The 25,520-nt window shown below is 53.2% G+C and overlaps 2 protein-coding genes across 5 annotated transcripts in view; both read right to left on the bottom strand.

Moving 5' to 3' along the window:
• PAX3 (paired box 3) overlaps positions 1 to 10,425 on the bottom strand; it is an 81,236-nt gene extending 70,811 nt beyond the window's left edge. For 2 of the 4 annotated variants that reach the window (XM_063339839.1, XM_063339841.1), the window contains exons 1-4: positions 10,276 to 10,425; positions 9,062 to 9,297; positions 7,555 to 7,684; positions 6,769 to 6,903 (exon numbers count right to left, since the gene is read on the bottom strand). In XM_063339839.1, the coding sequence (XP_063195909.1) occupies positions 6,769 to 6,903; positions 7,555 to 7,684; positions 9,062 to 9,297; positions 10,276 to 10,360 (586 nt within the window). In that variant the 5' untranslated portion in view covers positions 10,361 to 10,425. The remainder of the gene's footprint in view (positions 1 to 6,768; positions 6,904 to 7,554; positions 7,685 to 9,061; positions 9,298 to 10,275) is intronic. The other 2 variants (XM_063339840.1, XM_063339842.1) reach the window with 1 other exon arrangement.
• Positions 10,426 to 21,451: 11,026 nt separating this feature from the next.
• LOC134517779 (RING finger protein 223) lies at positions 21,452 to 24,770 on the bottom strand. The gene is made up of 2 exons (XM_063339658.1): positions 23,676 to 24,770; positions 21,452 to 22,825 (listed from the first exon to the last, which is right to left on the bottom strand). Exon 1 carries the CDS (start codon positions 24,629 to 24,631, stop codon positions 23,780 to 23,782), a length of 852 nt encoding a protein of 283 aa, XP_063195728.1. The 5' UTR covers positions 24,632 to 24,770; the 3' UTR covers positions 21,452 to 22,825; positions 23,676 to 23,779.
• Between the last annotated feature and the right edge of the window lie 750 nt (positions 24,771 to 25,520).

Below are 25,520 nucleotides of genomic sequence, written 5' to 3'. Positions count from 1 at the left end.
TTTAAACTGAATTAGTTTAACAGCATGGGGCAGCAGTACTCCAGGGCAAGTAAAGTAAAACGCGGCGCTCACACCCCGCTAAACAAGGTCTTGCGGTGAATTATGTTACTGTACATCATTTTTATTAGCCAGAGAGCTCAGCGCTTGGGGAACACTTGGAAATATCCTGCATTTTTATTTATATATTTTAGTCTTTCTTTAGCCACATGTGTTTGTTCCATAGGATTTAAAGTGACATTTACATGGAGAAATTCGCATTGACTGGCTTGCTCTGATTTATTGCTTTGCGTTTCACTCAATTTCTTCTTAAATTAACCAGAGAGCACTTTGTAGTTCTGCTTCATTTCCCAATGCAGTTTTATTACACAGCCCGGGGGACTCGTGATAATTTATCACTATCAACTTTATTGGCTTCCCTCTTCTAAACCCTGTTCCAACCCTTATCAATAAGTAAACCTAATACCAAACTAAACCTTCCCTGAGTAAGTGTTAGATAAAAGCACCGCCTTTGACTGATACAACAGAGAATTACTATTCGAAATCAGACCCGGAAAATAATCCGTTTTAAGGATTTCATCAGCATCAACTTTTACTTTCAGCATTAATTTCTAATTTATTTTTTTTTTATCTAACTTAAAATCTCTGTCTGCTGATAACATTGCCACCTTTGTGTAAACACAGAGGGAGAGGTCCTTGCCCTCGGTGAGAGTTTTGCCCCAGACTTTCACTCGGGATTAGAGCCACACTCGTGTTGAGTGGGTACTTTCTATTAACAGAATAGAACAAATTCAGGCCCCATTCCTGCCTGCCCCGACCCACGTGAGTAACTTTGCATACATGAATAGGCCCTTTGAGTGGGACTCCTCACCGTTACCCGCATACGATAGCCCTTGCAGAACTGGAGGTCTGATACCCGATCCAGTAAACCTAAACCTGAGGATTTCCCCCAGAGCTCCAGTTGCTCAGCACGTTACAGAGCTGGTTTCAAGAAAAGCCTGATCCCCACCCATGGCAAATTCCTACTGACGTCAAGGATTTTGCAATGGTAGGAGAATCCAGAAAGCCAAAGATAAAAATCACATTTTCGGAGTAAGTCCTAGCCACGTTGAAGCCGATTTCTTGCCTCAGCCTTTCCAAAATGACACTGTAAATCTAATGGATTATTAATATTTTCAGAGCAACAAAATAAGATGCAAACTTGAGTACAAATTCCAGTTAATCAACTGCTGAGTGTGAAGCCATCCTGATATTTGCTAAAATAACATTTGCCTTTGTTCTAAATATATGCAATTAGAAGAACTGGAAAGGATGCCCACAGCAGTTCTGTTTGAATAGGCACAGACCCTTTTTAAATTGGAGAAAGTTTTCATAAGATGGCAAAATAATGCAAACCCATTAAGGAAATCACGATTTCAAGAAAGGGATGTGATGTGTCTCTATATTACTTCAGACAGCCGCTGCTAGACTGAGTAACACCCTTTCTTCCCACAGCTGGAAGTATTACTAGCGCTTACGGAAGGCGATTACTGTGCAGTGAGTCTGCTAATTAGCACTCTCCTCGGAGCCCCCCAGCTCTCCTGTCTCTGAAGCCACTCAAAACACAAACATACAGCACCTTTCTGAAAATGCTCAGCACGGTGGGACACCATGCTCTCGCTTGTTGGCAAGTTATTGATCGCTGAGGGCATCGGTTATTATTTTTCGCTCAGCATAATGATTTGGAAGGGGGAGCCTGGCCCAGAGCCCCACGGCGACAACAGGACAGGCAGGAGAGACAAAGCCCAGGTAAAAGAGACTTCGTCCCCTGCTTCGGTTTGCGCTTGTGTGGCACCCGGCTTTTCTATCCAGGACTGGACTCACGCACTCTTGAGATATGAGGAAAGGAAGGGAAAGAGACAGACAGAAAATCCTTGTTAGCACTGTCTGCCTTGAGCCAAATCCTGGAGTCGCTAGGGAGTTTTTTCTTAATTAAGCACTATTTTCTTGTCAGCTCTGAGAGCCTCAGAACTGAAATTCTGTTCAAGTTACACGAGTTGATTTCTTAGACCTGCTAGTTACCAAATATGTAAAGTACTGTATGAAATTCCAGGCTCGAGATGATAATCGCCTGCAGCCACAGACATCACGTTTCGTTCGGTAAGTGAATCTTGACCGGGAGCATTGAGCGAGGGAACATACTGTGCTTCCCAGCCGTAAGACACAGCAGTATTTCACACGAGTAAGTCCTCCCGCCCTGGGACGGGATGCTGGAGCAAAATCACGACAAACCCTGCATCAGAAAATCACAACCAAAAATCTAATTCGGCATCTGCCTCGTCCCATGCTCCGGCCGCTAACCCGACGGTCTACGAGGCAGAAATGAATGGGATGACTCCAACTGATATCTGGTGCCTGCATGTTAATCCTGTCCCTTAATAAACTGCCTTTATTAGTTTAACAACCTAAAAATAACTGGCTGCGTGATACTGACCAACCCTAATCAAAACATCTGCAAGCCCGTCTAGCCCCAGCTACCCTTTAGATCATGTGCCACCACTTCAAAGCCTGTGCATCAAGTCAGTAATTGTAACATTGCATCTAAATATTTAAGCTAGGGGCTGGTAGTCGCGTGTCCCATTTACAGTCAGCATCTGTCCTCTTAATTCCATTACAGTACAAAGCAAAAATGTTTCCCAAAACTCGCAAACAGGAAAAGCATCACACAGCTAGACAAGCAGCACCAGCTTGAACTTTCTAGCTGCTGAGCAGGGCTTTTGTGCTAAGGTCCTTTTTTATTCCTCCCGCCCCCCCCCCCCCCCTTCAAACTCCCCACATACACACACAAAAATAGGGGTGGTGCCGAAATTGTATTAATGTGAGCCTCAGGCACACAGAAAAAAAAAAAAAAAAAAAAAAAAAAAAGAAAAGAGGAAGGGGAGGGAGAGGGGGGAAGGGTTTGGTCCAAGATGAAAGTAAGAAGGAAATAAAGGAGGCAATTTAGTCTGCTGTAGCCTGAATTGCTCTCAGTACAGCCAAGGGTAGAGGCTTGGGATGAGTAGGGCCCTTTTTGGACGGGTGCGCATGACTGGGGGAGGATCCGCCAGGACAGGGCCCGGGGGCCAATTCCGCCGGCCGGGAACAGAGGCCCCCTTTGAGGGCAGACGGGGGGGTCCCGGCCCCCAGCCCCAGCCAGCGCCGCCCGCTCGCAGCGGCCCCAGGACCAGCTCTACGCCCCATCGTTTGAGCGCTGAAAGCCCCCGGTTTCTGGCAGAAAACAACAGCTATCTTATGAAGGGGGGAGTTATCAGATTAGCCGGCAAACCCTGCCCCGTGTAGCTCCAGCTAAAGGTACAAGCGACTCCCTCTTCTGTAGCGGTTACGCTAAAAATATGCCCCGACGTGCCATATAAAGGCACAAAAGTTTCTCTTTCATGTTCTTTATTTATGGCTTATGCCTTTAAGAAAAATATATCATGCATGCAGAAACACAGATATGCTATTATAGAATTATAAGCTTCCTGATAGGCATTGTGACAATTGAGGTTTTCTTTAAATATATATCCAAAATCAGGGTAGAGGGTGACACAGAGAAATGCTGAGACACAGCAAAGCGGGCTGCACATGTGGCATCTGTAAACGCCATCAAGAGAATCAGGTTTAAGTGTCCGTGAACAGAGGCTGAAACAGAATCACAGAGGGGCATACGAAAGTTTACCTATGCTTATATGTGCGATGGGAGAAATCCCAAGGCACACGCGATACTGTTTCTGTTGCCCATTTTTCAAAAATATCATGTTTCTCTTCTCTCTAATCCCACTCTGCTGTAAGTACTCCCCAAATCCCAAATCTTGAATTAGCTACCCTTAAAATTACAACAATCATTATCCTTGCCCTCGGAAAAAACGCCTCTCCCTGAGCCACCCAAATGCCCACAGTTGGAGGGAATTTCAGGCAACGTCAGCAAGTATCCATCCAGCCTAGATACGTGCTCCCGAGCAGGAGAGCGATTCCCTGCTCCATGCTCAGCCCCAGGACTTGCTTTCTGACCTAACCAAAAGCCTTCCACACCCACGCTCCTGCTACTGGGATACCTTGAGCCCCTGAGACCAGAGCTATAAAAAAAAAACCAAAAACTCAAACTATAAAAGGCTCCAAAACACTGCACTTTTTTCACTCCGTAACGCAGAGCACTCCCACGGAGAGCCCTCGGCAGTGAGCTGCCATGCCAGGGTTTTGCTGTTTTAAACCTTCGGACACACTGCGAGCAAACCGAGTGCCGGGGAGGGCATGCGAGACGCCCTGCCAGCGGGCACCCTCTGCCACACCGGGCTTCGCGGCCGGGCTGGTGGGCGCGGGCAAACACGATCCTGCGGCATCAAAATCCTCAGGAGCGCTGCCAGTTACTTCAGTAACAGAGCAGGATCTGACCTGATGATTTTTATAGACGGGGTGAAATGGAAGCTCGTCTGCTGGCAAGGGGAGTTGAAGCAGAACCCTTTTTGTTGGCCAGTGGACAGCGGTGGACTTATTTTATGGTCATTTTTTTCTTGTGTTGTCCCTATAATCTCACACTATACCATATGTAAGGCACATATATAGCAACAAATCCTTCCTTGAGCAGCAGCGCTCTCACACTGCAGCATCCCAGCCACTCCGGTAATAAGATTAAGTGACAGCTTTGCTAGCCGGCGAGGGGGAGCAGGCGTTGCTGCAGGGAAGAGCACGCTCTCCCTCCAACTGCCAAACCTTCCCCGGCACCGACACCGAGCAGACGGGATTATCACGCTGTCGTTTGCACAGAACCGCCCGGCCACATCCATCCAGCAAAAACCGGCGTGCGCAAGGACAGGATGGGGCTGCGCTACCCCATTTAGTCAGGGGGAATTTTGCTATTGACTGAACGTGGAAGAGGCAAAATGGGACACTCACGTCTGCAGAGAGTGGAGAGGGTTACGTCGGAGGGCAGAACGCAGCCTCCTCATAGGGCCGTGCCGGGGGGCACCAGCCAGCCCCCGTTTGCAGCGTGGGACCGACAGCCCCGCTGCTTTTCCTGCGGGACTCTCGGGGCTGCCCCGGGCTGGAGGGCAGCAGCCACGCACCCAGACACCGATTTACAGCAGACCGGGAGCCCCGCTTTAAAGAGCAGAGAGTCAAAGAACAGGAGGAGTATTTCAAAGAGGGGTGGGTTATATTGTTAATAATATCTTTTCTCTTGCTGTCTCTATTAATTAATTTTGTTCCATAAAGCAGGGATATTATCAAGGCTTCCTATCTTCTGTTTTTAATCTCTGTTGAGAAATTCAGGAAGGCAGAAAAGCTAGATATTTTAAAACAACTAGGGCACCGAGTTTAGCTATTTTTCCCGTGGTGCACATCCCTCAGAACAATTCTCTCTTGCAGGAGGTTCTGGGGGAAACTCTGTGACCCATCGTACAGGGGCAAATCAAACCGTGCCTTCTCGCCTTAATCTATTACTTTGGTAGCACCTTCTGCATGTTTGTACTACATGCACCCATGCAAACACAGACACACAGAAGATGAGGCTTCCCTGAAAGGTTTAGTAATAGACTTGAAAACTAAAAGTTTGGGGTGGGTTTTAGGGTTTGTTCCTACACATCAAGGAGTTACTCTACTTGTAAAGAACAGGTTTCAGTTGTCCTTCGTGAATGGCACTCAGCATCTCTAAATGTCTAGAAATGCTAGAAACATTTTCTAGGTAAAAACAGCTACTTTTTCCACGGTGGAGAGAGTCCATAAAACTGCGTGGAGCATCAGCTATTAGGGGCTCATTGAATAATTCATCCCTCATTGCAAGCCCATAATGTCTTTTCTCAGCCTTTTGTGGGGCTGTTTTCTCTTCTTTTCTCCTTGAATTATAAAAAGGTTGCCTTCTTTTGTTCACATCAAGCTGCTGCTAGCTGAAGCTTTGTCTGTGCAAAGCCAAAGTGTGAGTTTCAATGGACTCCCCCCTCTTTGTTTTCCAAGTTCATCTCCAAGTGTAGATTGTGTATAGAAGGCCTTCTTTGTAAAAGCTGGAAAAGTTGTACAAATGTTTGACCAGCTCATTTGGTACTTTTGTCTCGCCTTCACCAGTGCCTCTGCATGTGCTGGGCAGCCACTTCCACGCACAGGCGGCCCAGCCGGGCCCTTGCCTGCCCCTCCGCCCCGGCCCAGACGGGGACCCGGGCACAACCGCAGTGGGGGCAGCGGCTGCCCCCGGAGCACCCCTTCGCCTGCGCCTTCTTCGGGTTGCAACCTCCCCGCAGTCCCTGGCAAGCCACCAGCACAAGCTTTTCCCAGCAGTTTTAAGAGAAGACCCAAAACATGCGTCTCCCTGCCCTGCCCTGCCCAGGGCGGCAGAGACTTGAGGCTCCGCAGCCTTTGGCTGCAACTGCCCCTTCTGTGCAGCTGCAGCCTTTTGCTCGGCGTGGGCTGGCAAAGCAGCCCCTGCGCAGCCGTGCCAGGGGCTCCATGGTCGGCTCCAGACCTCCCTGCTCCCTGGCCCCCATCCCTGCTATTAAAAGCCAAATCTGTGGCAGCCCCCTTCTTTGCCCCCACCTCTGCGCCATTCCCACACACCGCAGGGTCATACCAGTGGGGGAACGGGACGGGATGTGGCAACCACCCCGTCGGGGCTAGCTCCTCGCCCTATGCCTCCCGCTGCACTGGCCCCAGGACGACCTCCCGGAGGAAGGGGAGGGAAGGGGGAGAGTGATACCCACCAGCACCCCGGGCTGGCACCAGCCGGTCCCAGGGCTCCACGGAGAACGGGGGGAAATGGGACTTTACCTCTTTCGCTGAGGATGCCGTCAATGCTGTGCTTGGCCTTCTTGTCACCTTCCTCCACCTCCTTCCTTTCCAGCTCGGCCTCCTCTTCCTCGCCTTTCCCAAACTTGCTCCGTAGGATGCGGCTGATGGAGCTCACTTTGGGAGGAGCGCAGAGCTGTGACCAGGCTGGTCCCCAGCAGCCCCCCGCGGCAGCTGGGCCGGGGAGCAGAGCCCCACTTCCCCCCCCAGCTGCTGCCAGTCGGGGCTTTCGGGGGGGGCAGCAGCCCGCTTCCGTCCCAGCGGGGATTTTCCCAGGGCACTGTCCCACACCGCACTCCAGCGCCGGCACAGGGGCCCTGTATTTTTTTTCCCGAGCCTGGGCAGTGGGTGATGAGAACAAGCCCACGGACACCCGGACAAACACCGCCCCGGCTCCGTGTACCCCCCCCCGGCAAACAACCCACCGGCACAGGGAGCTGCTCCCGCTTCCCAGCTCCGGGTTCCCGGCAAGCCCCGAGCCGTCCAGCAGCAGCGGAACAGCGGGGAAGCAGGGGGAGGCGGAGGGGAGGGGGATGCAGTTGCGATTTAATTGAAAACACCCCCGCCGAGCGCAGGGAACCTCCCGGGACGCGTCTGCCGGTACCAGCGAGCGAACGCCGACCGCATCACGGGCACCGGCCCGGGGCTCCGCTCCCGCCGGATACGGAGCTCGCCCCGGGCACGGCGCTGCCCTCCCCGTACCGCCCTCGGCCCCGGCACCCCGGGAGGTGTCCGAGCCCCCCGCTGCCCGGGCGGCCCCCCCCGTACCTGACGGCACCGTGTTGCGGTCACACACCCCGTCCTTCAGCAGCTTGTCCCGGATCTCCCAGCTGAACATGCCCGCGTTTTCCCGCTTGTATTCCTCGATTTTCTTCTCAACATCCGGCGTCGTCACCTGCTTCAGTAAAGACAAGGCGAGCGGGCACAGTCTGCGGGAGCCCCGGCTGCCGCCGCCGGGATCCCCGGGGCGACCGGAGCCTCCCCCACTGCCGCCGCCGCCGCCGCACTGGGAGACGAAACCGGCCCCGCTGAGAAACCCCGTTATAACACTCCCCGAGGACGGGCAGGTTAAAATCAGAGGGGATGTAATAGGTAACAACGGGCCCGCGTAAGACAAGCACCCCCCAAGTCAAACGAAACTTCCCGGGAAAACCTCCGGGGTTACACGGGAAGGTGGGATCGAGCCCTCGGCAAGGAAAAGCCCGATTTAGGCAGCACCGGCTGCCGGGCGGCCGGCAGAAAAATCCCGGGGAAATTCTGGGTCGGGATTAGAGGAGGATTCCGTGTCAGCGAAGCTCCAAGTTAGTGAAGTTTCGGCTGAACAAAGCTCGCAGCGCCAAATGAAAAGTCGCGTTAATAAAACCGCTGAGAAGTCCGAGTACCGAGAGGTTTTTTCGATGTCCTCGTTATTTTAAAATTAAGCCGAATTCAAAGAAAACAAAGGTATCCCGGCTGGGAACAGCCTTTCGTTCATATCTCGAGTTTTAACACTGAAAGTTCAGGCATTGCTACTTTAGAAGCAACAAAGGAAAAAAATCTAGCAGCAACTTTCAACAGAAACGCAAACCTTTACTTCGTTTTTGTGGGAAAGAAAAGCTACAATAGGAGGAGGCTAATCTTGAGACAGGGCTCCATATTTGTCTGCATTATTGTGAGCACAAACTTTTTAGCTGTGTAACTATAAATACACGCAGCTTTGGAGCGGACAGAAAAAAATAAACAGAGCAGGAGAAGGAGCGGTAGACAGGCAGACAGAAATAAAGTAAATTATTTTTTTTTTGCGCTTTGCAACGAAAGAAGCGAGGGCCCGATCCCGCTGGGTGCAAGCCCTGACGTTCTGAGCGATCGCTTCCCGGCTCCGTCCCGGCAGCGCCGAGCCCACCCGCGGCTCCCGCGGGGCTGAGTGTGGGGCGCCCGGGCCTTTGGGCGGCCCAGCGTTCACAAACCCACCCTTTTCTCTCTAGTTTCGTTTGAGGAAGTTGGTGGTTTTTTTAAATAAGATTTTCTTAATTTAAAAAAAAAATCCTTGCCATGAAACTGCAACAATATTTTTTAAAGCCTCGGAAAGTTTGGGAGCAACAGGCGGTGCCGCGGCAGGCTGTTCTGTGACCGGTGCGTGTCTGCGCCCACCCCAGACCCCCGCACGGTCTCCCCCCGGCCCTCCCCGCCCGCAAACTCCGCTGCCGGCTGCCCGGGGCTGAGTCCCGGACGGGCCTCGCTCCCCGCCGCCGCGGCCGGGGTTTGCCCGGCTCCGGGCCGGCACGGAGGGGCTCACCTTGGGTTTGCTGCCGCCGATGGCCCCCGGCCGGATGGAGCCCGTCTCCTGGTACCTGCAGAGAATTTTGGAGACGCAGCCGTGGGACACTCGTAGCTGGCGAGAGATGACACAGGGCCTTATGCCATGGTGGGCCATCTCCACTATCTTGTGTCGGATATGGTTGGGTAAAGGCCTGCCATTGATAAACACTCCTCCGAGCTGATTGACTCTGCCCTGGCCTAGAGGAGTAGAGACTAGAAAAGGAGGGGAGGGGAGGCAGGAGGGGGAAATGGCGTTAACGTCTCCTTCGGATCCTGCTGGGTCTTTTTTTTGTTTTGATATTGTTTTGGTTTTTGCCTTTTTTTTTTTTTTGTCGTTGCTTTTCTGTAAGGCAACTCTTCGCCACCCGCCCCCGCCCGCCCCGCCGCCCCGCAGCGCGCCCGGGGCCCGCCGGCCCCCGCAGAGCCCCGCGCTGCCGCCCCTGCGGGCAGGGGAAGGCGGCGGGGCGGCTTCACCTGTTGCGCTCGCACCGGAGCCGGGTTTCGGGGCTTCCCCGACCCCAGCGGAGAAGGGGGGAAACCGGTGCGGGAAGCCGGCGGTCTCCCCGGGCGGCGGGGGGGCTGCCCGCCGCTCTGCCGCCGCGGGGTGCGGCGAGGGGAGCCGCCGCCGCCGCCCGTTCTTCCCCCGGGCAGGGGCCCGCGGGGCTCCCCGGCGCTGCCGGGCTCTCGCACCGCCGCTGCCTGGAGGAAGAACCACCGCTCGCAGCGGCCCGGCCGGCCGGGGACGTGCCCTCGATTCTAAAGTCCCTTTCGATTTCGTTTGCATCGCTTTTATTTGATTTTAAATCTTTTTTGCTAACTTTTTCCTCACTTCTTTCCTAACTTCGGGCTCTTCGAATCACTGCCCCTCGCTCCGCTAAAGAGCGGACGCGGGGCCAGCTGCGCCGCCGACCTCCCGGGCCGGTTCCCCCCGCCCCCGCCGGCTGGAGGGGACGGACCGCTGCCGGGGTGCGAGGCCAGAGCCGCCGGCCCGCAGCATCCCCAGCCGTGCCCGTCCCGGGAGAGGGCCCTGCGCCAGCGGGACGGCGCCTCTGACAGCCCGGGGCTGAGCCCGGCGGGCTGCCCGGGGAGCCGGCTCTCGGCGGGACCCGGGGGGGAGCTGCTTTGTCCTGGCATCCCGGCACGGAGCAATTCTCGCTTTTCCGAGTGGGAGCAGCCCGGTGGCGGCCTTACCTTCCAGCGGGAACCCGCTGCGGGGGTAGTTCTGCCCGGCCCCGGGTCGCATCATCCTGGGGACAGCTCCAGCCAGAGTTGTCATCGCGGCGGCGGCGTCCCGGCAGGGTTATATCCAGGTGAGGGCTGATCTAGGAGAGATCCGCGCTGTCAGCCGGTCCCACCGAATCAGGAGCGGTCCCGGGAGGGGGTGGGCGATGCCGCCGGGGGGCGGGGAGGAGGCAGCTCCGCCGCTGCCCCTTTGTCAGTGACCCGCGCTGCCCCGCACCGGGAGGGCAGGGGCCGGGGCCCCGCCGTGCGGCGAGGCTGAGCGCGGGGGAGGGATGTTTTTTAGGGGGAGGTGAGGGGGGGTCGGCGGCGCGGTCCCCGGTGCGGCGGGGAGCGGCGGCCGCGGGGCCGGGACCATTTATCGGCTCCGTCCCCGGCGCGGCTCCGCGGCGGCGCCGCCGCGATTGGCCGCCGCCGCCCGGCCCGGCCGCGCCGCCCCCGCTGATTGGGCGAGACGGGCGGGTCCGACGCATCGCCCCGGCCGCCGCCGCCGCAGCGCGGCCCGGTACCGGCACGGCACGGCCCAGCCCGGCTCGGTACGACACGGCACGGGTTGGTACGGCACAGCACAGCACAGCCCCGCGGGCGCTGCGCCCGGCGGTGGGGAAGTGCTGGGTGCCCCGACGGCCGCCCCGGCCTCGGTGCCGGCCCCGGTCCCCGTCCCGGGGAAGGGAGCACCAGCCCGGACCAGGCACCCCGTGTCCCTGAGCCCCCGCCTCGCTGCCCATGGAGCGCTTTGTCTGCTGGCTCCGCTCCGGGCACGAGTGGCGGGGGGGGCACGGGGGGAACAACCTCCCCTCCTTTAATTTTTTTTTTTTTTTAACAAAAAAAACTTTTTCCTGCCTTCTATTTATTTATTTTCCACCGAAATTTGTCGCCGTCCGGCAGAAACATCCCGGGGCCAAAGAGCGCTAACGGTTCCGAAAGCCGGAGCCGCCCGTGAGGTCTCCGTGGGGACTTCTGCTGTTAAAACGCGATGGCACCGGCGTGTCCCCGCGGTACACGCGTGTGCGTGAGTGTGTACATGCGGGTGTGTGCGGGTGCGAGGCGGTGCGTGTTAAAGTCTTACTAGCAAGCGTTTGTTCCCAGGAATTTATTGTAGTATTCAAACTAAACTGCTGGAAAAATAAAAGAGGTAAAGTCTGCCTAGGAGCTGAAGTGACCACAGCAGGATATGACGCCAGGAGTGTTGTAAAGACTGTCTGTCCTTAAAGAAGGTACTATTGTGCATGGCCTTTTATTTATAACTTGGTAAGTGCCAGCAAACTCGCCTCCTTTACACTCTGAAGTGCCAGCCCAGCTTTCCACAGTGCTCTTTATTTGCAATAGTCTATTCAGTAACTGTCACTCCCGAGCTTCAAGTTATTCAAGACCTTAATCAATCAAAAGGATGAGAATCGTTCAGGTTTCCCCCTTTGAAATGAGGGAAACAATGTTTCCTGGGCTCCCAGTCCGCTTCCCCTTTACGGGTCGGGCGATCGTTTCGGGGCCGGTACCGGCCCCGGGGAGGGCGGGGGTTCGCGTTATTTGGGCAGAAATCCCAATACTAAAGCCGGAATACTAAACGAATCCTCCCGCCGAGGGAAAGGCGGCAGCGGCGCTCGGGGAAGCGCGGCGTCGGCCGGCGGGTTCCGCACTGGAGCGCTCGGGGAGGGGGAGCCGGTGTTCCCGGTCACCCCGCCGCACCCACCGCGGCCGTGGCCACCCCGCTGGCCCATGGCCCTGTCTCTCTCCAGCCCCGGCCACCAAACCGAGCGGGTTTTAAACGCGTAAAAATAAATGCAAAATAATAAACCCCGAACCCCGGGAGCGCTGCGGCGGCCGGCTCCGCTCAGGAAAGCTTCCACCCACCCCAGAAACAGGTTGGCAAGGAAAGTTCGCACGACAGTAAGACGCGTGTATTTTACACGGCGTTTGCGTTTTACGAAAGCACCCCGGTGACCGAGGCTCCGAGCGAACCGCTACCGCGCCCCCGCGCCCCTGCCCCGTGAGACCCCGGCCGGAGCCGGGCTGGGGCAGCCGGAGGTGTGGGGGTACACACGGCTCTCGGATACCTCGCAAAGGTCCCCTCCACGCCACGCGTGTCTTGCTCGAGGAAGGAAGTCGGGAGAAGTGGTATTAAAAAAAAAAAAAATAGGACGAAGCTATTTAAGTTTTAATTGGGAGCGCACAGGGCGCGATCGGCTTCCCCTGACCGCCCCCCCCCACCCCCAACACCGATCCCGCTGCGGCCCCGAGCGTGGGAGCAGACACCCGCCGAGGCCGATGACCGGAGGCGGCGGCTCCCGCAACACCTCCCGGTCTCCCGCTCCGCTCCCGGCCCCGTGGGGCCCCGCCGCCCCAACATCTTCCCCCCCGGAGCCGAGCCCCGCTTCCCCGGGACAGGGACCTGGGCCGGGATGATGTGGGCGGGGGGGGAAGCGGTGTGAAACCCACCTAGTCGCGTCCTGCGCTACCAGACACCGAGAGCACCGAGGGGAAACAGCCGCATCCTCCCGCACGGGAACTGTTAAAAATTCAAGGGAAAAAGATTAGGCACGAAAGCCTGGCCCCGCTCCTCCCTCCCCTCCTCGCCCCCACCCCCATATTACAGTCCTTTAGGCCAGCAGAGATGATTTCACGGTTTTCCAGTGGAAATAGCTAAAAATGCTCCTGCTAATTACAGAGCTCTTCCAGGCCAGGTGCACTTTTAATTGGATTAGTAAGTGCTCTATATTAAACCTGCAGCACATCAAATGGACGGTGAAAATTAGAGCTATTAAGAACACAGGCAATCATTTCTGAACGATAACATTACTGGTTTCTCCTCTATTAGAAATAAATCAATTATACTGTTTCCGGGTTTGCGCGCATACATTAATTTCTCTTAAGGATTTCGGAGGGAGTTCTCCATCTAACTATTTCCAGGGGAGGTGAGAGGGAGAGGAGAGTACAGCTTTATAAACAGAAACGTGTACTTGAGAGAAGGAAAGGAGAAAGGAAAGGAGAAAGGAAAGGAGAGGAAAGGAGAGGAAAAAGGAAGAGAAGAGAGAAGGAAGGGAAGGGAAGGGAAGGGAAGGGAAGGGAAGGGAAGGGAAGGGAAGGGAAGGGAAGGGAAGGGAAGGGAAGAGAAGAGAAGAGAAGAGAAGAGAAGAGAAGAGAAGAGAAGAGAAGAGAAGAGAAGAGAAGAGAAGAGAAGAGAAGAGAAGAGAAAGAGAAGAGAAGGAAAGAAGGAAAGAAGGAAAGAAGGAAGGAAAGAAGGAAAGAAGGAAAGAAGGAAAGAAGAAAAGAAGGAAAGAAAGAAAGAAAGAAAGAAAGAAAGAAAGAAAGAAAGAAAGAAAGAAAGAAAGAAAGAAAGAAAGAAAGAGAGAAAGAGAGAAAGAGAGAAGGAAAGAAAGAAGGAAAGAAAGAAAGAAGGAAGGAAGGAAAGAAAGAAGGAAGGAAAGAAGGAAAGAAAGAAGGAAGGAAGGAAGGAAAGAAAGAAGGGAAGAAGGAAAGAAAGAAGGAAAGAAAGAAGGAAGGAAAGAAGGAAAGAAAGAAGGAAGGAAGGAAGGAATGAAAGAAAGAAACAAAGAAAGAAAGGAAGGAAGGAAGAAAGAAGGAAGGAAAGAAGGAAAGAAAGGAAGAAAGAAGGAAGGAAAGAAGGAAAGAAAGGAAGAAAGGAAGAAGGAAAGAAAGAAAGAAGGAAAGAAAGAAAAGAAAGAAACTAGTGTGTGTATGGCGCCTGTACTATCTGGTTGGTGCCGCACGCTGCCCTCTCCGTAAACACCTCCCGAGGAACTTCTGGGCTTGGGGTCTCTGCCGTGGCTGCCCCGGGGCTGCCCGGGGGGGTTTCACCCGCTGCCTCATGTATCTCTTTACACAGGTTCCCCTCTTCTCCCTCTCCTACCGAGCGAGCGGGTTTGGGGGATCTCGTACGGCCCGGCAGAGCGGGGCAGGGAATGCTGCGGGGGGGCTGCGCCCGGCGGGGTGGGGAGCGGGGGCTGCGGGGTTCCCAGCAACCGCCGGCCCGTCCCCAGCCCCTGCCCCGCGTCGAGGGGGTCCCTTCCCGCTCCGGCGAGACGCGGGGGCATGCGAGCGCTGCCGCGGACCAGAGCGGAGATAAACCAAACCCATATCGACTTTTTCGGACCAGAGTGACCTGCGCACGACGGCGGGTTGTAAAATGTCGAACTTCAGTGCTCTTCTAGTAATTTGGGGGTTAGAGTCACACGAACGGTTAATAAATGCCCTGCTTTGAGCAGGAGAGGCGATGGGGAGGCGGGCGGCGCAGGGGGAAGCAGTAGGTGGTGGCACCCTGCGGCATCCCGCGGGCGGCGACACTGGAGAAGCGACCGGTTACGGCGACAGCCAGCCCCGTACAGCCCAGCTTCCTCCTTGGAAACAAGCTCCGCGAGTGGAGCCCGCCCAGGGAAAGCCTCTCCAGGACGTAGTTTTGCATATCACTTCCTCCCCGGTTACGGTCCCAGAGGTGTCTGGGGACGTTACCTGTCGAGCCCCGCCGCCCGGCTCCCGGGCCGGCCCGCTTCCCCAGCCGCCGTGCTCCAGCGCCGGGAGGGAGCCAGACCCCACCTCCAGGTTTAGAGGGGAAAAGACCTGCCGGGACACCTCCCCCGGCCTCACCAAGCTCCGCACTGCAGGAGCGGGGGTCGCCCCGGACCCGCACCGAGCCCGCGGACGCCTCCGCCCCGGCGGAGCCCGGGTCGGTGTCCCGGGAAGGCCCCGGTCCGGCGGTGGAACGGGCAGGAGCGTCGCCCTCCGCCCAGCTCCTGGGCCCGAGCCTTAGCAAATATATATTTCGAGACAAGTAGCCTTAAGATTAATTGTTTTAAGGGCTTTTTTTTTTTCTTTTTTTTTTTTTTTTTTTTTTTTTTTTTTTGGTGGCAGAAACATAATACTATTTGGCGAAAAAAAGAAATTACCAGCAAAGGGCCGGGGAGATTAACATTTGGAAACTTATGAAATGCAATCTGCATATCCAATTGATTCCCAGCATATCAGTTGAAAGGATAAAGATGCATATCTCCATGATGGATATTGCATTAATAGGCACATAAATAAAGGTTGAAAAGTCATCACCGAAAGCTTTGAACCTTTTTCCATCGCTTTTATGTCTCATCCGCACGTCTCAGCACCGCCTTATATTTTTTTTATTCTTTTCTTCCCCCCCGCCCCCCCCGGTTTGAGGGGTTACGTTTTCATTAATTTACAGCCCCAGAGCGCTTGGCAGCCCGAGAAGGGCTCGGTGCGGGGCAGCTCGGTACCGGAGGAGTCTCTGTGTAAAGACAAGGGACAGGGTACCCCAGACCCCCCCTAACCACGCCGGGGACCCCTGAGGCGAGCCCGGGGACCCCTCCGGAGTCCCGCTGTCCGGGTCGAGGGGAAAGGAGGGGGCTTTGCCGCTGCCCCTCGTAAGGAGGAGTTTTCTTCCCAGGGAATGTCCGCGGGGATCGCCTTTGCCGGGATGTCGGAGGAAAGGGAAATCTGGAGGGTGAAGGCAAAGCACTTCCGCGGGTTGGGCAGATCCCAGGGAGCGAACACCCGGGGGAGCCTCCTCCGCCGCCCGCCGGGTCTGGCCTTCGGGGGCACCTGCCCGCCGCCCGGGGACCGGCCGTGCCCCGGGCTGGGAGCTGATCCCCGGGAAGGGCGAAATCCAGTTCCCCGAAGGCCGGCGAGGCCGCTGGTGGGACAAGGCTGAAACGCTTAACCCTACAAACGCGGCACCGGCCGCCCTGGCTCTCCCTGTAAAATGGCAATAAATACAACATGTATTTCACTAACTCCTCACCTTTCTGATGACTACCAGATCCTGCAGCAAGCGATACTACAGCTGCCACTCCATACTAACGCATGCCTGCTGGGACGAGGACAGGGATGCATCTGCGGTGCCGGGGCTGAGGGGCAGGAGGGACAGGCGGTGTCCCCCCAGCCCCGCCGCCGGACCCCGAATCCCGAGTTGGGGGGGGGGGGGCTGCATCCAACGGGCCACGGCGGCGGGGGACGGGTTTGTCCTCTACTGCAGGGAAAAAAAAAAAATAAAAAAAAAAAAAAAAAGAGCGTGTGTTACTCCCTTATTTCGGATTTTTAAAGATCGCAATCGAAATTTCGGATTCGTCTGAGTTGGGAGGGCGTGTGTGTGTCGGGGGGAAGTTTTACTGCGGGGTTTTTACGGACCCAAGGATCAAACAAACATATTTGGCTTCGGAATACGTGCCGGGGGGGGGGGAGTTAAAGAGGAACACGCGTGGCCTTGCGGGTCCCACTCCGGTGTCACCTGGGGAGGAGGACGGTCCCCGCACGGCCCGCAGCCGCCGGTACCGGCGGCTGCGGGCCGTGCGGGGACCGTCCTCCTCCCCTTCCCTTCGTCCGCAGAACTTCCAGAACAACCGGAATGTCACCTATTTCCCAGACGATTTCGATACCTAAATAATACGGGGAGATCTTAAATTACCCCCCCGAGAGAAACGTTTACTCCCTGCCCAGAAGAAAGGGTGGTTTCCGTTTTATTTTTATGGTTTCATTTAATTCACTTCAAAGTCTGCAATAGTTACAGCTTTTTTTTTTTTTTTTTGGACAGACGAGTATTTTTTCTCTCTCCTACTAGTCCCTGGGCGAGTAACAAGTCCTCATTTACAATGTGGAAATCAAACTGGAATTACTGCACATCACCACAGTTTCTAAGTCATAAAATGTCTCATTCTTCCCATTTTAAAGGAAAGCAAATTTTGATTTATATGACAAGCATATTTCTCAAATTTCAGTCCTTCAATCCCCCCACCCCCCAAACCAAATGCTGTTATTGCTATCCGCTATTAATAAAAAGAGAACAAAATAATAACTAAAAGGGATTTCTTAGATTTTGCTAAATGGTTATACAACCTAGAGATAGGATGGGGAAACGTTGCTTACATCTGGACCTGTAATGAGCTGAAGTGTTAAGATTTAGATTCCTTGACAAATCAGTAGCAGCTTCAGGGGAAACATAATAATTTAAAAAAAATATCTTTCAAATGTCATAATCCAATGAGACAAATCAACTTTATGATATTTGTTTACCGTAAAAATCTCAAAATAGATGAGGTATTTCTCAACTGAAGCTATTTGTAAGAGATTACGGTCACCTTGATCCAAAATCTAACAATCTGCACAATGTGAAAAATATGCCTGAGACTCAGAACCAGAGCTGCAAGGCCAGTTTCAGACCTCTGTGGTTTCAGTAAGAGGAAATACACACCAAATGGACGGTCGGTGTTGCTCCCTCCCCATAGCACAAGCAAAAGGATTTTATTCTGCATTGATGAAAGAACAATGTACTTGAATATATTTTGTATGAATATATGTATCCCCCATGATGGAAACTGCATTTTGTTAACACAGTTTTGGTATTTCTTCCCAATATCTACATTTCTACATGCATCAGGATAAAATGTAGAAGCAGGGTAAGTTGCAGGGCTTTGTTAAAAGTGAGACACAAAATTTAGAGACCCTTCAGAAACATTAGAAATTGTAGCCACGAAAGACCCATCACCCTGTCTGTAACACGAAGGCAACATTTGTAATGTTTGTGTGAAGATCTTACACCAACGGACAGACAGGGAGCTGCCTCTGATGTGGTTTAAATGCGCAGAGGCTAATACAAATGAAGACTCACGTTTTCCTTGGCAATATAATATGCTAACAAAATTAACTAACTTCCAGTGAGATAAATCATATCCTCTAGACCAGCAGAACAGACAGGGACATTATATCTACGAAACGTCCGTAACACGGGGAAAAGGACCACTGAGCTCAGGAGGATTTCAGCACACACCAAGAGCTCTGACAAAGTTAGGCAAAGAATTCTCCTAGTTTTATTTCCAATGAATGTTAGGCACTCAGTATTGTGTCCAGAAAGATATCTCACACTGTATTAATATCAAATGCACTGCTTATGTCAAGCCTGCAAGTCAGAGATGATTAATAACCATTCCTCTGAATGATGTACGTGTTCATATTGAAATAGTCTTCTTCAGCAGCTGTTGAATTTTCACTGATACACAGAACACACCGAAATGGGAAACACGGAGACTGGACTGTGCCAGGCATGAACATGAGCGAGGGAGCTGCTCCAGCACTTCTCCGGATCCACAACTATTCCCTCCTAAGTAAAGGTTTTCAGCACCAGGTCTGATTACACGATTGCATAGTGTTTTCCAGAGAAGCGTGTAGTTCACATGCACCCAAAATTCCCACTCAGCGGGATTTTGCCTCTTTGTACAACCAGCAGCCTTGGCCAGTTGGAACAGTTCGCCCACTCCATTGGAATTGCTCACCGAAGCAGGATTTCTACTGAAAATACACATTAACCCTATAACTACACCCGTATCCCTCGGAGTCTGTGGTAACTGCGTGAAGGCAGCTCACTCTTCCATCATTGGCAAAAGACATTTTATACGAAGAGTTATATACAATAAGCTACTTTGGGACGTAAGCCTTGGAAGCAAACCTGAATCCCTGTGAATGATAATCTGAGCTACAAAAGAAGAGCATTAAGGTAAGAAGCAACAGTATTTCCATATGCGCCTGTAATCCACCATATTTTAATAACATATTCTTACAGCACAAGGGAAAAATAAGGGGAGTTTATTCTTTTCTCTAAGGTATAAATGCAGACAGAAACTCGCTTTTCAGAGTAAAATGGTCTTTCGGGTTCTCAACCCACAATACTGTGATTCAGCCTGATTTTCAAAATGTGCTTCCAAAATGCTGCCTCAACCCAGACAAAAATAGATCGGATCCAGACTACCAGTCGCTTCTGGAAGTTCAGGTCGTTGATCCAATTGCAGGGATGTACAACTCAGTACCCACAGCTGCTAGTCAGTTTTTTTCTTATTTGGCTTTGTGGTACATTTCTAGTGATCATAAATACAAGAATAACTTCTATGTTTCTTCTTGCATGATAAAGGAATGCAAAAGTATCTTCGTATGCAGGCCCTTTAACCAATCTGACTAGATAATCAAGGTTTTTATTCCTTCCATGCATTTATGAAATACTCAGGTGTTTTTCTGTCAAACTTGCCTTTCAAAAGATGAATGCCTAACGTTACATAAATTAATATTGTATGGTTATTTACTACTTGTGGGTTAGTGATGCAGAAAGGAATATGATTTTCTTTCCTGGAGCCGCGGTATTTACCAGCGACACTTTCAAAGGAGAGAGCAGAAATAAAAATTCTACACAGTGGCATTGTGTTAAAAACGCAATGGTGCTTTAAAAAATTGAATTCTTGAGCACACGTTATTAAGAAGGGCAACATGAATGAAGTAAAGTTGTAATGTTGTACTGAGTGTCCTAGCACATCCCCAAACACCACCAATGGCAGAGGCATATCCTGAGCTTTATCCTGCGGCTGTGGTTAGCTCCAGAGAGAACTTTCGTCAAGCAGAGATGGTAGTCGACTATCCCGGGTAAGATGGGAGAGAACAGTTTACAGCACATGACCACCCACCCAGGTTCTGTGTTGGTAAGATGGGTTCTGCCCCCCCATCTGCTTTTTTCTCCCTCTCTTGGACTTAATACCACTGATGTGGGGCAGCCAATTCCAACTCATGAACTTAACATTTAATCTGATCTTCCAGTCTGGAGTCCAGCGTGCTCCACTCAGGTAGAGGAATAGGGGATTACCGCTACACAAAATCTAAGATCTTTTGGCACTGGAAACTGCAGTTCTTTCAGAGCTCACGCAGCCTGTGATCCCACAGAGGTCAAAAAATTCCTGAGAAAGCTTCAGGCCTTTGTTTACTTTCCTGGTGCTTCCTTTTCTTGGCTGTTGCTCCTTGTGCCCCAGCCCGTGTAACGCAGAGGAATTGCAGCGCAAGAAAAAGAAAAAAAAAAAAAAAAAAAAGAGTGCGAGGGAAAAAAAAAGCCCAGCAGCTTGTATTTCCCATGATTTTGCCCATGGTGTTGTGGTATACCCCGCCTTCTCTGCTTTCCCACAGAGTGCCTCAAAGCACTGTTATTTTTCTGTAAGATGTGTGGATAGTGTAACTGATGCATAGCCCTTCAGCTGCAGCCTCTCTGCGTTTTTAAACAACTAGAAAACACAAGCGTTTTGACTGAAATAGTTATGATAATAAAACACCACCAGCCACAAGGATTTTATCTTTTTGTATTTTACTTAACTTTTTTTTACTGAAACTTGAGCAAAGTTTGGCTTTGGACAAGCAATCTGTACACTCAAAGGAACCCAAAATACAAATATAATACTGGGATTCTACAGTAGCCAGAGATGTATACAATGCATGACTTTTTTCTGACTGGTACTGTGATGTGGATCCAGACTAATGCTCCCGAAACCAGTGGTTTCCCCAAATTTGCATAAGCAGAGAGAAGGATTTGGCATATGGTCAGACTGTCCGTTTTAATTTGTCTCTGAAATATTTTCAAATATATGGGTAGGAACCTGATATGTAACACGATCGTTCAATTGTGAATGAGCCTGAAAATCCTGTTTAGGCCTGTGATCTTCAACTTTTTGTAATGTGCCAACCTCCAAACATTTTAAAGTTGACCCTCACGTAACAGATTTAAGCTTCTGACGATCAATTTGCTTTTCTTACTTACCTTTCGCAGATCCTTTAGAAGTAGTCCGTGGATCCCAGTTGAAACCATTGGTTTAGTCAAAATGGCAAATACTGTTTACAGAGAAAAGGCAAGAACAAAACTATGATGTGGAAAGAAAAGGAAAAAGATGGAGTATACATTTCTAACTGTAATCAGTATTTCAGGGCAGAGCTACGAAATAGCTTCTGTTGCGACTGCAGCTCCTGTAAACATACCCAAGTTGGTGCGAATGATCTCGCTCGCTCCGACAGTGCTGGCAGCACAACATCTGCGCTATCCCAGCAGCTCACTGCAGCCGGGAAGCCCACAGGAGCAAAGTGAGGGCTACGCGGTGAGCTCCAGCTGAGCTTCACGAGCACTGGGAGCCACCTTCGGCATGTCTACATGAGGTGGAGTTACAGCAGTGACTGCTGGGTGGGCTCCTCCGAACTGCAAGGTACCGGAGCTTACCTGATCAAATAGAAATGCTGATACGCAACGCTGCATTTGCAGTAGAAGCACAAACAGGTAAATCATATATCGGTGCATATGATGTACACACGTACATATTTTATATATTTATTTTTCTTAGAAAACATTGCTGCTGTGTATGTCCATTAATTTACATATATTTATCCTTACGACAGTATCATTTATAATAATACTTTCACTTCTATAGCACCTCCTCTTCAAGGATCTCCAATTGCTTAAAAACTTTAATAAAGCCTCACATCTTGCCTGTGAGGTAGGTCAACGCTATTATCAAACTTTACAGATGCATTAACTGAAGAACAGAGAGGTTAAGGCCAAAATTTTCAAATGTTTGTACCTGAAGTCAACCATCTAAATTCTCATTTAGATGCTTAAATAAAAGTCTCGTGATTTTCTTTGGTGCAGAACATCCACAACTACTGCTGAAGTCAACGGGGGCTAATAGTCAGGCCTGATTTTAGGAGGCATACACCTTTTACATGGCTAACGAGCAACTCCAAGTTTGAAAACACTGGTCTAAATACACGAACCACGGTCAGAGCCACAGTTGATCCCAGTAATTTATCTCCTCAGGGCCTTTATATTATGATATACCACTTTAAAAGGCTGGTGCGGATCTTTTTAAATAGACATAAGTGACACAAAAATCATATATTGTTTCCACAAACTGTGTCCATCGTAACAGAGTCTTGTATAAACACCGCTCGCTTGGGTTTGTGGGGTTTTTTGGGGGCCAGGGGGTTGTTTTTCACAGATTTGTGATAATCGAGGCAATGCACAGTACACATCACTTGTGCAGTCATAAAACACATCACACATCTTCACCTGCTGTCTTTACAGTTCTACATAGTAAATTCCTTTGCACTTGTGATAAATAGAAGTGGTCAAGTAAAGGTCTATTAAGAGGATACTTGTCAGAATATCATGCAGACAGCTTGCAAAATACACATACTAAAAGATCACTTGTAAAATTCTGGAATTTTTAAGCACGAAAATAATTACCTCATTCCATTACAGTACTGTGTAGAAACACGGAATAAGCAGCATTATCTTATTCCCAATAGAGTAGATTATAACAACTAATTAAGTTAAAAAAATTCAGGCACCAAATGAATTATCCTGCAACATAGAACAGTATCTATATAGAGTGCTCTCCTTAATATACTACAAAACCAGCTGTATGGCAATGTTTTTCCATGTCATATAATGAGCATCTTGTCACATTTCAAAGACATCTTTGATGTTCCAACCTCACAAAACAAAAACGTTTTCTACTGGCCTTTACAAAAAAACTCTTGACACAGAAGAGAAACTTACCAAGAGGGAAAATCACCATCTCATTATAGCTACCTCAGCCGAAGGTAAATGTTTAATACACAAATTATGCTACTGCATTCCACTTTTGCAGTGATGCTGAACGTCCGTATTTTAATGTGGGCTTCTCTCACTCTGTAAAAATTGAAATCAACGGCCAGTGAAAAATTACTCCCTACCACAGGAGTCCCTTAGCCCTATTTCAGAGCTCCATTAATTAAATAATCTTCCATAAATTGTTTTAAGTGTGCAATGTAGTATTTCAGTCTCCCACATTAAATGAGAATTTCAAAGAATTAAATAATAAAGCTTATTTTAAGTGACCAACAGAGGGCCCGACGGCCTTCTAATAAAATTATAACAAAACCGTACTCAAAACATCGTAGGGAAACTTTGGCTCAGTCTCTTTCAGATAATACATTTCTGTTACGCCTTATTACGCCTACGGACTTAACTTCATAAAAGGGAAAACGCAATTGTAACACCGTGATCCCGCTCTGCTCCTACCCACAGCCAATCTCTCCAATTATCTTCCAGGTGGGGGCAACAGTAAGCCAGTTTTCTGTAACGGGGATTTGTTCCTCCTGCATCAGGGAGCCCAGGAGCCAGGGATCGCTCCCGACAGCGGCGGGAAGCCGGCGTCCCCCAGCCCCGGGGAGGCCCTTCGCAGACACCTCGGCTAGCGGGACGGCCCTGCCCTCCCTCCGGAGCGGCCGTACCCCTCGCCGGGTCACCCTGCGACCGTCCCCGCCACCGCGGGCTCCGCCTGGGCCGCGGGGCTGGTCTGGCCACACCCTGTCACGGCGGCGGGGCTGGGGCCTGTCACCGCCAGCGGGGCTGCGGCCTGTCACCGCCGGCGGGACCGGGCCCTGCCCGGCCGCCCCCCGCCACCACGGCAGGCCCCAGGCCCAGCGCTGACGGGCCGGTACAGCCGGGAGAGCCGCGGCCTCGCCCGCCTCCCGCCCGGGACGGGGCTAACACCAACCTGCCGGCCGGGAGGGGGCCGGCCCGCTGCTCCCTCACGGCCCCGCACGGCGCCGGGCCGCGCTCCCGCGTCACGGCCCCCGACCTCCCTCGGCCCCGCCGGCGCTACGTGTCGCTCCTGCGGGCGGCCGCCGCCCGGCCCCGCGGGGTGGCGTTGGCGGCGGCCCCGCCGGTCGCCGCCTCGGGCCGGTACTTGAGCCAGCAGATGAGCCATGTGACGACGACGGAGAAGAGGGCGAGGATGCTGGCCACCGACAGGCAGATGGGCCCCACCGGCGACGGCGAGGCCGAGGCGCCGGGCCCGCCGTCGCCGCCGTACTGGTTGACGAAGATGAGGCCGGTGAAGAGCAGCACCACCATGGAGAGGAAGGAGACGACGACGCACACGCAGCCGGCGCTCAGCGCCGCCCGCTTGCAGCTCTGGCAGCTCTCGTAGCCGCCGCCCGAGGAGCGCGGCCCGGCGGGGGAGGGCGGAGGGGCGAGGGCGGCCGCCGCCTCCCGGGCGCGGGGCGGGCGGCGGGGCGGCAGCGGCGGCAGGCGGTCCTGGGGCAGCGGGTCGCGGGCCCGCAGCTGCGGCGGGCAGGCGGCGGCCAGCTTGGTGTTGACCGGGAGGCCGTGGACGCGGTGGTCGGGCAGCGCCGTGCGGTGGCGGCAGAGGGGGCAGGCCAGGGAGCCCGGCCGGCCGGGCCCCGGCTCGGCGGCGGCGCCGGCGGCGGCTGGGGGCTGCTGGGCGGCCCGCAGGTGCAGCTGGCTCAGGCACTCCTGGCAGAAGGTGTGCAGGCACTCCAGCAGCTTGGGCGCCCGCCGCTCCAGGTCGAAGTAGTTGTAGCAGATCTTGCACTCGTAGTCCTCGTAGCTGGCGGGGGGGGCGGCCGCGGCCGCCGCCGCCGCCTCCTCATCCTCCTCCTCCCGCCGCCCGCCCTGCCCTACACCGCCCTTCTGCGCCGGCTCGGCCATAACATCTCGCCGGAGGGGGGACGGAGCGCCGCGGAGAGTCCCGCACCGCGCCTGGCAGGCGGGCGGGGAGCCGGGGCAGCCGCGGCCCCGCCGCCTCCTGGCCGCGCCCGCGGGCTGCGGCGCGGCCCGGCGGGGAGGGACGGAGGGATGGAGAGAGGGAGGGAGGGAGGGATGGAGGCGGCCGCCCGCCTGCCTGCCTGCGCCGGGGGCTGCGGGCGGGGGGCGGGATCGGCGCCGCCCGCCCCCGGTGCGGGGCGGCGGGGAGCGCGTCCCGGCCGCGGCGGCGGCGGCGGCGGGGCCCTGCTCCCGGGCCCTGCTCCCGGGCCGCCTCGCCTCCCCTCGGCACGGCCCCCGCTGGGGAGGCGGGTGGAGGGGCGGGGGGGTCGCCGGGGGCGGGGGTCGGGGTGCCGGGGCCCGGCACTGCCGCGGGGTCCCACCGCCCGGCAGCCCCGGCAGCCGCCCTGGCGCTGGGAAACGCCCGCAGGTGGAAAGTGCCGGTAGCTTTTTAGTCCTGACTTGCGTTTGTTCAATCGTTCTATTGTTTTTAGCAGTCTGTGAGGACTCCCCCGTGTGATTATGCATCAGGACCAGCAGCTCTGATTACAAACCCTTCGTTAGGCAGCGAACACGGCTAATCAAGGGTTAATATGGGCTTCCCCATTATGGCAGGTTAACATCTGTTCAATACATACAGCTCGCAGGCTAACGTGTATTTTGCTTCTCTTCGGCAAGAACCTTTTGTGCACTGTGATTTTACAGAATCACAGAATGGTAGGGGTTGGAAGGGACCTCTGGAGAGATCTAGCCCAACCCCCCTGCCAGAGCACTGTGAAAATAAAAGGTATTTTATTAGGGAAGCCAGAGGCGGAAGGAACTACTGATGCTGTTA

This window comes from Chroicocephalus ridibundus, chromosome 6, assembly GCF_963924245.1.
Source record: "Chroicocephalus ridibundus chromosome 6, bChrRid1.1, whole genome shotgun sequence".
NCBI classification, from domain to species: Eukaryota; Metazoa; Chordata; class Aves; order Charadriiformes; family Laridae; genus Chroicocephalus; species Chroicocephalus ridibundus.
Note: the sequence above shows the minus strand (reverse complement) of the source record. Positions and strands in the feature narration are given on the sequence as shown.

Excerpts from the sequence above, each read along its gene's own strand:
- LOC134517779 (XM_063339658.1), bottom strand. The coding sequence starts at position 24,631 with ATGGCCGAGCCGGCGCAGAAGGGCGGTGTAGGGCAGGGCGGGCGGCGG.